Source organism: Mugil cephalus, chromosome 9 (genome assembly GCF_022458985.1).
Source record: "Mugil cephalus isolate CIBA_MC_2020 chromosome 9, CIBA_Mcephalus_1.1, whole genome shotgun sequence".
NCBI classification, from domain to species: domain Eukaryota; kingdom Metazoa; phylum Chordata; class Actinopteri; order Mugiliformes; family Mugilidae; genus Mugil; species Mugil cephalus.
Window position 1 is genome coordinate 24,145,252 of NC_061778.1, and position 14,854 is coordinate 24,160,105.

The 14,854-nt window shown below is 41.2% G+C and overlaps 1 protein-coding gene across 3 annotated transcripts in view; it reads left to right on the plus strand.

Moving 5' to 3' along the window:
* kcnab1a (potassium voltage-gated channel subfamily A regulatory beta subunit 1a) overlaps window positions 1-14,854 on the plus strand; it is a 114,575-nt gene that overhangs the window by 34,042 nt on the left and 65,679 nt on the right. Inside the window, exon 1 of one of the 3 annotated variants that reach the window (XM_047595012.1) lies at window positions 5,636-6,616. The exons of the other annotated variants lie outside the window; for them this stretch is intronic. Within the exon in view, the coding sequence (XP_047450968.1) occupies window positions 6,408-6,616 (209 nt within the window). The 5' untranslated portion in view covers window positions 5,636-6,407. Of the gene's footprint in view, window positions 1-5,635; window positions 6,617-14,854 lie in introns of those variants that run through there. 3 annotated transcript variants of the gene reach the window in all.

Here is a 14,854-nt window from a genome sequence, read left to right on the forward strand (position 1 = left end):
GGTTTCCATCACCTGTGATTATCACAACTTTAATATGTCGATAATAAAGACATATTAAAAGTGTTTTGGGATAGAACCATTTGCTCTTCAACATATAAATATTTTTATCTGACACGGAAATGGATTTTTCACTTTAGCAAGATTGAAAGAATATTTATATGAGGCGGTGCAGTCTGGGATGCTGTTAAACCGAGCAGTGTCATTGCTTCATAATCTTCTGAGTCCTTTACAACTCCATTGTAAATGTCCTTCGGTGGTAAATAACATAAATCAGCACACCTTCATGAAAAGCACCTGCATGCAACAAACTTGTGGGATAGGATAGTGGTGCATAAAGACATTTCAGTATGGAAACAGATAATTAATCTGTATGATTTCATGAGTAGTAGATGTTTTGCCATTTATCTTTTGTTCAAACATTTTCTCATAATAAAATATTTTAACGCAAAATCTGTGAATGAAGAAATAAAACTATAACTTTTACCTAATGATAACTTTCAACACAAAAGACCTCATCTTTACGTCAGTGTTTGCGATGATGAAACTGGGAATGCAGTTATATTATTTAAAATGTTGCACAACTGACATAGTCAAACACGGTGATGCATATTTAATTATTTAAATATAGCCATTTATTTAAATATATTTAAAGTATATTATTTTGAATATTTAAATGTGACACACAGACCAGCTTCTGTTTGCTTTTTAGTCAGACAACGACCATCAATTGTAGATTGTATTTCATTTGCAGCTCAGTGGGCGAAGGACAGGTGCAGAGGTTTGGAACACAGCGCACTGGTCTGTTTCTCTTTGTCAAACAAGATTGACTCTGAATTGAAAATTGATTCTGAATTGAAACGCAACACTCAGTGCTTGAGTCAAATCAAACAATAAGATTGCCGAGGATCCCCACTTCTACTATACACGCTCTCCCGTAGCGTGAGGTAACATCCCATGGGGATTTTCGGTATGCAGTGCGTGGGCTTTTGCTGACAAAGCTCATAACCTTGGATGAACACAACAAACTAATACACACACACAGGTGCAAAAGTAGGACACACTTACTGCCTTGCGCTCAGAGTTATGAGTGTGTCATCACTTGCTGCTTAAGGGGCAACTGCTGGGAAAACAAAAACACAACACAGATGATAATCAGAAAAATAGTGAAAAGGGCTGAAATAATGTGCAGCCTGATTAATAGATCAAAGGAATCGGGGCGTATTTTAAACCCACAAGATATTATTTTTAGCCGTAGCCAGTAGATATTGTAAGTCACTCTGACACTTGGTTAGTTAGTTGCTTCTAAAAATTCCACACACTTCTGCAGTACATGAGCCATTATGGGATACACCTGCAAAGAGTCATACAAAAAAGGGATCCCAAGCTATAATAGTGTTGATAGAGCTGTTTTAGTGGTATGCATTTGCAGTCTGACACAAATTATTTTATGTCTCATGCGCCTTAAATTCCCACAGCACACTATAAGTGACATTTACATGCTGACTAATGATCTACTCTGACTGTTATTGGCTGAGACGACCTGACTCATTTCCACTAGTTCTACATGATTCTCATTGACCCAACATTTGCCCCTCTTCCTTTTACAGTTATGTGAGGATGATTTGAGGACTTTGTGGTCATAGTTATAATAGTAAAAAAAACACAATGCAGGGTCTATTAGGTATTTTCCGATGAAAAGACAGATTGTAGTGCCTATTGAAACAAGGAACCAACTCCACCCCCCCGTGTTAAAGCCCAATGATTTGTTGTTTGTTGACCCATCGATCCACCCTGACCTCCTCCGTAATTAGACTAGTTCTGGTTCTGTAACGGCATCACCTGACGTGTCTTGTCTGGCCACTGCCAACTCACTCAACTGCTTGAGGTCACTGAACAATAAAACGTTACTGTGCTTTCCAATAAGGTCTTGGAACAAATGGCCCATGTGTGTTTTATGGAGGCCGGTCCCTGCTGACCCGTCTGACTGAAATGATATAATGTGTAGGTCACTGCAGTGATTCACAGCTTGAATATCATATTAGTCAGGCCCACAAATGTGATAACCTTCATTTCAACAGGCTCAGTGTGTTTAGAGTTTATACAAGTGCATACCCACTTGCTCTGGATTTTATTCAGCTGCCTTTATTTTGACACTGACTGCTGGAGACAGATATGCAGCACAGTCTCCCTTAACACAATCACAATTGTGTGTCTGTGCCCTGTGTGATGCACTCACTCCATCACACATTGCACTTTGTGACCACAGTCCCTTTTAACGCAGCACTTTCCCTCTCCTTGTTAGAGTAAAGAAGATTAAAGCGAGCTCCGGTTCCATGCGTGCGACTGTTTGGGATTCTTCCCCAAGGTGCAGGGCAGGATTGATCTGGAATGTGCTCCTTTAGCGTTTGGTGTGAGATTGATCTGAAGCCGTGTACATCTATTTTACTAAGTTGAGAGTAATGGTGGAGGTGGCGTCAGTTTTTAAACTGAAATGGGTTTGCAGAACAGAGCTGATGCAGGATCAAACAATGGACCTCTAAGCAGTGGAAATCAAATAACTGAAATACAACTGCTTATAACAAAGCACTATTTCCAAACCAGTCATAGTCAGATATGACCAACACCCACCCGTCAGCTCTGGCCTTGGTTTCCAGGGGCTACTTTGTCACAAGAGTGATTCCAAAGCCCATTTAGACAAGGTCGGTTTATCAGGAGGAGTTCCAGTAATGGGGCCGGAATGAATGAATTTATCATGTCACGTTTATGGATAATGTATGAACAAATACATACACATACATACTTTCATTTTACCTGCATTCATATTCCCCCATAATGATGAGACTGGTCACAGCCTCAGTGTCGGAAATGTTCAATATAACCCTGAGGCTTAACCTCGAGAATTTATTGCTCCTGGCCACCGTGTCAATAGCATACAAACTACATAGATGTACAGTTAAATGTCCACCATTTGATAATTATAAGACACTGTCTGACATTTCTTTATTTTTTTTAATCAACATTGTACATTATTGACAGAATGATAAAGATGTTGATGAATTGTTCATTTGACTGTATTTGTCCACGTGTTTTCTGGATCTTGCTGTAAAAGCGCACTCATGCACTTCGAAAATAACACAGTAATACAATATGTTACTTTTGTTAAATGATAGCTGCCAAGGTGACAGTGTCTTTCAGGATTGATGAGCTGCTATAATCTGACATGGTATATTGAGTTGTGAAGGACATACATGGTGTGTAGTGTTGAATGATTTTACCCTGGAGCAGCCTGGTTGCCAGCAGCAGTAGAGTGCGATTACATTGTAACTTAATAGTAAAACGTAATCCTGGAGACACCTACTCTGTGGACAGAATTTGTCAATGTAATAGTCAATGGAATGTGCTCCAATTACGGTGAGAAATCAATATGCTAAAGAGTCCCGGCTATAAGATCGTCCCTTATGTCACTCATAAAGATAAAACCAATATAAGTTGTGCTCGATGTGGCACTGGTTGTATCAGATTTGCAATATCTCTCCTGCTGCCTTCAGAAGTCTTCAGAAGGGATTTAGGGAATTGGAAGTTTTCAGTTTCAAGGAAGCACCGGGGTATTTTGAGGTAAATAAACAGTGATATCGTGTTGATATTAAGGAAGTATTTTATATACTGTCCTGACTATCTTAGAGTATTAGTCCATTGAAGTAGAACTAGCACTGCTTAGAAAGTACCAACACTTATAGGACCACCATTGGTTTAACACACTAAAGCACTGGGCAGTATAAAAGTCTGACTTACTGTCACATCTAGGATAAATAGCCATAGTGTCATGTGTGAATTTTGAGGGGGTCCACACAGTAGACTTTTCACTCTAAGCCATAAATCTCCACTTCAGACAGAAGTTGTTAAAAATCATCCTTAACCCACTGAGATGCATCAAGTGTCTTTAAGATGCTCCTCAAAGGAAGGTATAATATAAATTATTATTTTGTTATCTGTAATAAAGTATGGGTATTGCATGAGCACAGGTTAGGGGTAGGGGGTAGGGTTAGGGGGTAGGGGTTACCAGGATAGAGTTATAGTTTTGTTACATTTCTTGTCCTTTGGTTCTGTGCCTCCTCCTCCTGATTGAAAGAGAAGAGCCACAGGGATAAGCATGCAGTTAGTGTGGCATCTGAGTCACATCCACTTGTATATAAATTACTATTACTACAGTCCTTTTTTTCCATGTGTGTCAACCTGTGACATTTACTTGCAATTACAGTAAAAGCATCTGCAGCTAGTGATAATGCTAATAGCCACACTAACCAAATGTAGTATATTATCTTCCTGTTTTTCTCTTCTGTCCCCTTTTCCTGTTTTTGGGGTTTGCGAAGTGTGTACAAAGTTTAAAGGTCAAGAGTTTTTTTTTTATACCAGATGTCAGCTCGTAAAACTAAGTAGACGTAAGGAGGTAAGTGTTCTTTGTTTGTGAATGGGGGTTCATGGGGATGAGAACCATATATAAGGTGACTGTTGGAGCTGAGCGAGAGAGAATGGCTTCGCCAATTTGCTGGAAGCTCTCTCAGATTTGGCTGGAGTTTTCGACACTTTTTCAGCACCAGAATGTAGAACATCAATACTGTATAAACACTACGTATATTCTGTCCTGATAATCATATGGTGTGTGTGTTCTGGCCAAACACTTTCATGTATAAAAACTGCAGTGCTGACATTTACACCACATGTGCTCATCCACTCGGTGTGTGCGCGTCCTTCCATGCGCACACACAAACACATCTATACACACAAGGAGAGCGTTAAGAGACCCTGCAGCAAAATGTTCCATTTACCTCCGCTTGACTCCCCTTACAGAACCACTGGAAAGTGCACAACATTAACACCTTATTGCGCACACACCAAGCCAGACGCAATTGAATGCGTTGCAATTAAACACTCCCGAATGCAGTAATTCCCTCTATTCTCAGGTCTGTCATGCCAGATCTTCTCTGTCCTTTCCTTTCTTCTGATTCCCTGCTACACACCTCCCCCATCTCATCCATCCATCCTCCTCTGGTTCACTTTGAAGCTGCCCATGCGGGTTGTAACTTCCAGTAACTATTGTATCTGAGAAATATGTTGGTTTCAGAACAAGACCAATTTAATACACTAATTTCAAGGGTTCATATTACTACTACGATTACATTTATCATCAGTCAACAAGACAGAAAAAGGGGGAAGAAGAAGGGATAGCACAGAGACAATACTGTGTGGAGTGCAGAGGGATTAAAAGCTCTACTGTGCGGACATTTCAGGAGAAAGAGAAAGGAGCCTTCAAAGATGTGTGACAGGTGAGGAAATAGAAGGTAGAGTGGGAGCTAAAGAGAGACGCTGAAAGGGAGTGGGAGTAAATGAGCGAGTGAGGGAGAGAGAGAGAGAGAGAGAGAGAGAGAGCGGTGTGTTGCACCACATGCCTCTCAGTTCCCCGAAGGTGCTCTGTCGATGCAGAGGCTGCCCTGCTGAGCAACACAAAAACAACAGGAAGAAGACAAAAAGAGCTGGAACGGATAGAGAGCACATATTGGGGAAACGAGGGAGCCGGGCGAAGAGGGGGGTGGATAAAGAGGGGGAAACTGGGGCACAAGCACATTAGTGACACACATTAACGTCGCGGCTGGGACGGAGGGAGCGCTGAAGAGGAGAGAGGAGAAGAAGTGACAACACGGGGGAAAGTACTGATGAGTGAGGAGGTGCACCTTCACCGGGACCTAAGAGCGACTCCCCATTTGTTTCCGCCCTCCTCTCTTTCTCCGTCTCCTTATCCATTCTCTGACCCTGTCCCCTCCTCCTTCACCCCCTCCCCTCTCTCTCTCTCTCTGTCTCTCTCGTTCTATCGTCCGTGCTCTCCTCCCTCAGTCATACCCGGCAGAACACAGCGCCTGGGTCACAGCTCTGCTTCTGTCTTGCCTTCCAGTGCCACTCTCTTCTCCACCTCTTCTGTCATTCCGCAGCTTGTTAGGAACGAAAGAACAAGACCTAATCAGAAGCTCTGAAGGAGAGAAAACCAGCGGGGGGATGAACTGAGGATCCCTCAAAGAAGTGAGGAGTCCCTGCTCTTCTGTCCTTCTCCTGCTTTAAATGGAAGACTTAATGTGAGCACACACAGATAAAGAAAAAGCTTTTGTCGGTTTTATTTTGCTTCTCAGAGTAAAGTGATGCTCATGGAGACTCAGCTTTTGAAAGTGATCAACTGAAGACTTAATCTACTCGGGGCAGAGAAAGGAACGTCAAAACAAACTGAACGAGGACCCTGTGCAAACGAAGGCGCGGAATCAAGACTTCAGGTTTCCCCCCCCGCCAGCCTCTGTTTCCCCTCCTCCTGTCCCACCTGCACTTCCTCCTCTGCGTCTCGCTCCCTCGACCGAAGCTCAGCCATGCAGGTGTCCATCGCCTGCACGGACCACAACCTGAAGAGGGGGAATGGGGACCACAGCAAGCAGAGCGCCACCAGCCCCAACGTGGTCAACCAAGCCAGGGCCAAGTTCCGCACCGTGGCCATCATCGCCCGCAGCTTCGGCTCCTTCACCCCGCGCCACATCTCCCTCAAGGAGTCTACGGGGAAACACACGGGCATGAAGTACAGGTGTGTGTGTGCGTGTGTGTGTGTGTGTGTGTGTGCATAATGTGTGGGGTTTAGTGGCTGAAAGGAGAAGGTCCCTCCACATTTGACCGTGCAGCTGTGCGCCTCATTCTTTTGGTTTATATTCTCTCCCTTATCCACTCATCAGCAAAAACCTTCACTGTTCTTTCATTATATTCTTCAGCTGCAGTTTTTTGATCCGAACTGAATTTTCCACATCTACAAGTCTGATGCTTCAAGAGAAACTTTTTTACTGTTTTTTTTCTTTCTGATGTTTTAACATTTTTAAGAAATGAATAACAAAGAAAATCCTTCATACTGATGTGACCTAACTACAAAAGGTGATTTACAACAATTCTATTCTGTTAATCAGAATTTATCATACATTTTCTATAGTGCGGTGAATATGAATGTCTGAAAATATCTTTACCTATTAACATCATGTCTCCTAGCCCTTCTTATATTTCAACCAAGAGAATTTGATCCTTCTTCATGGAAAACACAAAACTGATTTTAATCTTTATTAAGATCTACTACATCTCCCTCCCTCGTGCCCGTTGTTGAAATCATATTGTGTCTTTTCATAAAGCCATTGCCAGCACCATCTGAATTACCTTCTGCCAAGCCTGTTCTGTGTTGTCAGCGAACTTGGCGCTGCACATTTCAAATCTGATCCCCAGTCTCCAGGATGATCAGTGAGACACAGAAGCTGCTCATTCAAAGTGGATGTCACAATTAAAGGATTTATGAATACATGCTGTCGGCGACATAGTGAGCGTTTACCGGCTGTTCTTACAAGTTCGTCTGTATCTGTTCTGTCACTCCTTTTTTCCATCGCCACGCTTCGTTTTCACCTACTTCGCTTCCCCCTTTTTCCTCACAAATGCAGAAATACTGACGCTTTCGAATGCCATGAATGGAAGATCGTTCTCCAGCTCCTCTCCCACACGCATAAACACTTGTACCTCTCTTCCCTCCGCCTCTGTGTGTGGTTTGGTGAGACAGTTCTGCAGTGTGGGCAGAGCGTCTGAGTCGGATTTGACCTCAGCAGTGCGGCTGCTCAGCTGACTTGTGTTTTTTGACTCTCATAGCCTGAAGCCGTGAATCTTATGTAAAATGCGGTGCCATTAGTTTTTTCCCGAGCCCTGCAGATCGCGTCCAAAGTAGACTGGAGTGTGTGTGTGTGTGTGTACGTGTCAAAATACCTGTGAATACTGTTATTTTGCATGTGTGTGTGTGTGTAGAGATGAGACAGTGACAGTGACTGTCTGAGTACCTTCAGCCTGCAGAGTGCTAACTATTTATGATGTTGTGGAGTTAATATTCCCCGAGAACTTTCAGCATCAAAGCAGATTCTATCAGACCTCGATATGGCAGCAGTTTTGCTGCAGTAGGTACATTTCGGAGTTGTTCCGGGACTTCTGTTATGTTGTGGCTTGTACTTGTCATACTCAGACTGTGGCAAGATGGGTTACTGATGCAAAGTTGTTTTTGCGAGACTTGCAGGCAAATACATTTTTCACTCAGTTGTTTCTATTGCCAGAATGATTTTTCTAGCTCATTTTTTATTTTTAACGTGGATAAAAGGTGTCAAATAATTCTTACACACACAGAAGACTGAAAATGTGATCTCAGAAACCTCATTTTTATACATCTAGATTTCACAGTGGATGCTTAGATGTTTCTCAGCTTTACATACTCAACTGCTACTTTGCTATAAATGGAAATATGAGTGTCCTTGACTCCTGGATTGTTGACCATGGCAACACAGTGAAAACCTGAATATCAACACAAGATCCAGCATGAAACATACAGTACCTTCTATAAAGAATGAACGTGCACTCGATGTGACATAAGGATGTGGTTTCTTTCTAATTTATCAAGCAGCCCATTAGAAATTGCATCTCGGGCATTATGATAGGGCTATTATGACACCAATCAAGACTAGACTTACATTACACATTGTCTAGACTCTCAAGGAGTCTAGACAATGTGTAATATAAGTATTCTATGATACTGCTTTACCAGTAATGGGAGCAGGGAGACAGGTGAACAGTGCGCATCTTGTAGCTCAGTGTTGTACGTCACTGTGCATTGAATACCCCTGATCAAAATATTATGGGAAGTTAAACCATACAGATTTACTGAGCTACAACTGGCAGGTGCATTTAAACTGATTCAGATTAAAGAAGCAAGGGCATTCAAAAAGTCCTGGAAGACTGTCCTTAAACTTCTCATAAAGGAACACGGAGTTTGCTGACGTGTCAGCTGTGTTCTGCTGGCAAGAACTGACGTACTTTATGAAGTGAACTTAAGAATATTAACAGGCTCATGTCTGCTCGTGAGATATGTGATGACACGTCCTGACAAGGTTCGACAGGGTATTGACTGATCTGCCTTGAAAGCAGACATGGCTGGCAACAATTCTGACAATACTTTGATGCCGGTTGTTGCAACCACTTAAAATGAATTTGAGTGACATGTTCTTGCTTGACACGTTGTTGTTAATCAGCTGATGGAACTGGAGAGAGTAGCTATTTAAACTCTGGCGCTGCACCAATGCTCATGATGATTTGATGGATTGTAAAGTGCAAAAGACTTTTGGCACAGGGAGGTTTTCAAAGATAATATCATAAATACTGTTTATGGCATAACTTTATTCACAGTGTTGTGAATGGAGAATACTGTTAATGCCATGATGTATGGAGATGTAAACAGTGCAACATGGCAACAGTGATGCCATGAGGATGCTAGTGTGTGTGCCAGGATTGTATAGCATTATACTGTATAGTCATACATCAGTACAAGTGTCAAGGAGTGAGTAAAGAATATATATGGGAAGTATTTAGATTATACAGACAGGTGTAGCCTGGATGGTGAAGAGAACAGCAAGACTGAAGTTGCATCCATGAGTTTTGGTGATTTTAGTTCAAGGGGCTCTTCCCTCTGTGGATATTGAGTTCAGGTACAAAGTGAGCTCAAGTAACAACCCCTAGAGCTGAAAAATTATGCAGAATGCTAAAAACAGCAGTTCCCCAAATTACTTTCTGGTCTATCAACGCTTTTGGACTCTACAGCCCTTTTCTCTTTTGATGACAGTTGTACTTTGGGTGAATTTTAACTTCAGGCTTAGGGTTATGCTTAATTAAAGGCAAGGCATTGACATTTTGCTAGCTGTCTGCCCAGCTGTCACCCACCTTCCCACTGCATGTCTTTGAACATTTTTAGAGTTAGAGTTAGATGGTGTCAAGCATAAATAAGATGGCGACGGTCGGAGCCACACTGAGCTTCAGAAACACTCTTTGGGATTCTGTGAGTGGTGTCATGGAGCGTTTGTCCTTCTGAACATACAGTTAGGCTGTTTGGATGCTGACAGAATATATATTACTTTAGCTTAGAACAGCAGCCGTTGGACAGATGAAACTCTGATTAACTAAGTATATAATACAAACTAAGACGTTTCAGAATGATGGGAAGAAAAAGTATGGAGCAGTCTAGGAACGGTACATGATCTGAAACATATAACATGGTCTGTTAAACAGGGTAATGCCAGATGATCCATGCATGGCTTCCAGTGCCACCGGGTCACTGGTGTTTATTTATGATGTTTCTGATTTCATTTGCTGAAGACAAAACTAAAACCCGAAAGATGGACAAACAACCACCGAAGAGAGTAAGAATCCCACTCTTTGTTGATGTCCGTGAGTTCCAGACTTCATAGCGTCTACAATTTTAGTCCATATTCATCATGTAGCTTCAGTATGTTTTGATAAACACCAGAAATAACAAGAATTGTGTCCAAACATGTCTGGACCTAGGTGTGTGCAACTGGAATCAACCCTAACATACAGGACACAACACATGCACGAATCTGTGCACACTGCCCTCACAACAGTTTCCTCTATAGGGTAGCAAACCATATGCCAGAGCAGTCTTCCTGTCACTTTGACATGAAATGTTCAGTAGGCAGAGGACGGAGAAAATGACTAACGACAACAGATGAGGATGGGATAGTTTCTACCCGCTGCTGTGTAGGAACAGAGAGGGAGGAGATGGAGCGAGAAGAGAAGAGAGATGCAAACGAAAAAGGACTCAGAGAGAAGATACCAGTGTGTGTGCTAATAATTCCGTGCTGCATTGTTTTCCGCTGACAGTAATGCTTTGAGACGGACAGTATGAGACGAGATACATTCTCCACCCCCCCATTCCATCTTCCATATCTCTCTCTCCCCCTCTCTCTGTTTTTCTTTTCTTTTTGTTTCAGGAAGCGAACCCGGGGTTGCACACACCATCTGCTCTGGCACTGCAGTGTAGGTGAAAGCACGGCAGCTGAGGATGCGTTGGCTTCTCGGTGTTTAACTTTGTGTGTGTGTTTTATTTCATATGCTTCTTACAGCACTGTGTAGTCCGATAAACAAGCACCCACAGAATCTGCAGTGGGTCAGGCTTTTTAACTATTTATTTCTTTCCAACATATTAGAGAAGTGGGTCAACCTTGCACCTGGCTCATACAAAAGAAATATTCATTAATTTCTTTGTGGTTTGTAGAGAGTAACTGCTGAATGAAATTGGTTACTCTTAAAATCCACCTTTACATTGTTTTGAACATGTAGTTAACCCTCAAATACAAGAAAAGACACTAAGCCATTCAAGTTTGTTCCTCCTAAAGACATCATGATAAGGGGATGAGCACAGCCCCTAACTGGATCAAATGTGTTTGTTTTTATGTTCAGTCATGTTGGTTTTCCAGCACGGTATCTCTGATACCTGCAAGATCGCTTCAGCAACTCATTTCCATTTAAAGCTGTATTTAAAGAGACGAGTCTGTTACCGGGCTAGCCAGGGGTTTATCGGCATGGTAGAATGAACGACCTGTGCAATAGCTCCAGCTGAAACTTCAAAGACACATTCTGGGGCCATCGGAGAGTTACATTAGCTCAGCAAAAATAGGTAGAATATGGGACCTAATATAGGAACTTTAAAGCAACAAAATAGTGCTTGTTTTTGTTTTTCACAGGAACAATCTTCAGGCACATGAATATTGACAGTCTCTGTGGCGATGGTATTGTAAGTGTTATTATATATTAACTGCATCAAATATGTTTAGCTTATTAATTTAGTGATTGATGTGATGCATTGTTTACTCGTGCCCAAAGCAAGCTTGGAGCTTGAGTAGAAATCGTTTAAATTTGAATAAATTCTGACCGCTGCAGAGCAGTGGAGCAGTTTGAGCATGTGTGAATCAGTTGTGTGGATTGTGTGGATTCATTCCTACACATCTAAATACAGCAGTGAGATCCTGAATCATGCTGGATTTATGGACACATGCTTTGCATTTTATTCTGACAGCGCAGCAAAAACAAAAGGTTCACCGGTCTATTCCTTCAGTGCGTTGTAGCGATCTCCCACCAGCCTTGGGACAAGAGATTATTGAACTTAAAACAATTCCTTTTACTTTCAAACTGAATACTCAACATTTCCATTGCATCAATCACATGGGTGAAGTGGATGCACAAGAGAGAGAGAGGAAAATGAAATGAGATGACTCTCATGAAAGGATTCAGAGGCCTCATTGAGGGGTGACTACTCAGTGTACTCTTACAGCCTGAGCCACCAGGGTGCAACTTGTCTCTTATGTCCTCTTTCCTAAACCACTGTGTTGTGATAATGAGCTCTGAATCAGTTCCTAGCTTGGAAGCATTTGAAATGAATTAGCGTTGCAGTAATTTTTGTGATGTTTCCTTGATGGGCTTAAGTCTCTGTGTGTGCGTTACTTACAGAGGAGGAGGAGAAGAATATGCATGTAAGAGAGGAACTGAGGGTATGAATAGAAAAGCTGAAGAGGTGCGGCATGATATAGGTGTAATTGATAAAGTTATGCATTAGGATTCTTGACTTGACTGCTTGACCTAATATAAGATCTATTAATAAATCATTAGACACACTCGCAGACTTGCATGAAGCATCAAAATGCTGTACTTTCCTACATACCCTGTTCTCTAACAGGGCCCACCATAAGCTCCGTTAGTTAGATTTGCTGAGGCACTGACTTTTCAGCCTGTGACTTATCTTCTTTTTTATCTCTGCTGCTAAAGCGGGCCTACAATTTGTCCCAAAGGAACAGCGACAAGATCTGCAATACCATAATCTCAATTTTGCATCCACTGTAGCTGCTGTCATTTAATATTGAAGGCTTTACCATTTGAATTTCTTATAGGTTAACTCACTTCACAAGCAGAAAATCTACAGATTCATAATTTTTCAGTATCTAATATTTCCAGTCTGATTCAAATAACATTTTCATTTTTTGAGTTGCAATATCTTGTGTCTGCCCTGTACAGTATTTTTTGTACTACTGTCATTAGACATACAGTATGGTATTTATACCATAATCTCACGTTGAGTAATGGTTCATGTCCCATAAACCCAAGACCAACGGGGCATTTTATGTATCAAGAATATGGTGTGCCAAAAAAAGAAGAGAAGGCCCGATATCATAAACAAACACCACATTGTTTAAACCTCGACCCAACATTGTGTTGAAAAAACACAGTTGACACTAGTCAGACCCTTGTTGGCAGTTTATCAGTTGGCGAAACAAGTTGATGAGAGAGACCACTCTGACTGAATGTTCAGCCTAGAGAACATGAGGACTAAATGAGGAGCAGAAGCGAAGGAAGTGTTTATGTCTTGTTTTCATCTCAACTGAATATTCATAGCTCAAATGTTTTTTCAACCACAATGATCATCTACTGTAGAATGAATAAACTTTAGACCAACTGATCAGCATAACATACATAACATAACATCCTTTGGTCCCTTCTAAAAAATGGTTTGGTCCACAGTTCGTTCTTCCTCATGACGTGAATTAAGTAAGCGTGAGCGAGCGAACACCAGCAGGCAGAGGAAGGCAAGAGGAAGATCAATACACAAAAAATACCACAAAAAGTAATATTTAATGTTTCAAAAATTATGGAACATAATGGAACAATAAACCTTTATGCTCTGCTGCTCCAGAATCAGCAGTTCAGAGTTTGACCCAGCAGCAGACCCTCGTCCCCAGCAGTTATGGATACCATATAGCATGCAAATCAGAAAAATCCAAATAAGACAACTAATCATTTACATAATAACACTCTGACTCATTGTTGAGTGATTAATCCTTAAAGAGAAAACAGTTGTAAAAAAAAAACAGTGGCAATGAAAACCACATGACCGCACAAAAAAATAGCTGATGATGTCATTGTGTCTACATATGCTTTTCAAATACAGTCTATCTTGACCAAAGCATGATATTTGGACATTAACAGTTTCACAAATATCAGAATAAGGTTTTCTTACTTTTGGCACAGGATCTAGAAGTGGATTGACTTTGTTTATCCATACCTTTCCTGTCCTCATTTTGGATCAGAGGTCTGGTTTTTCATGTGTAGAATTGATTCTGAAGAATGGCACAATGGCATTTGCCTCCTGTTTATTTATTTATTTATTTATTTTTGGACAATAGGACAACCTTTTAATAGTGACTGCGATGTGTTACACAGCGAGCGTCTACCTGAAGTGACCCCAGTTGTGTGATTATGTGTGTGGCCCTTTAACAGCAGCTGGCCATGTGTTCTCAGGTCACTGAGCAAATACACAGAGAACAGGCTGGAGCTCTCTACTGTGTTTTGCTACCACTTAACAGAGGCTAAAGTGGTGACTGAGTAGTTCTGTCTTGGGGCACCAACAGGACCTGTTGTGTGTGTATAATATATATATATACACACATACATAGGGCGGCCCAGCCGGGCCAGCAGCCCAGTCAGGCCTTTCTGGGTAGAGTCTCCCTATGTCTGCGTGGGTTTTCTCCGGGTACCCACCTCCAAAGTCATGCCCATTTGGCTAATTGGTGACCCTAAATTGACTGTAGGGGTGAGTGTGAGTGTGTTTGTCTGTGTGTTGGCCCTGCAATGGACTGCTGACCTGTCGAGAGTGTACATCAACTCTTGCCCATGTGTTCAACAGGTTTAGCCTTTATGAAAAAGTGCGATATACAATACTACATAATCATAGCAAATCCATAACATACATATATATATATATATGTATATATATATATATAATATGTATATATATATTCGATATAGATAATATAGATAAAGAAAAGAGATTATATATTGAAATATAATTAATAGAAATAATATTTAAATGTATTTATATATAATATATATATAATCAATATATATATATATATATATA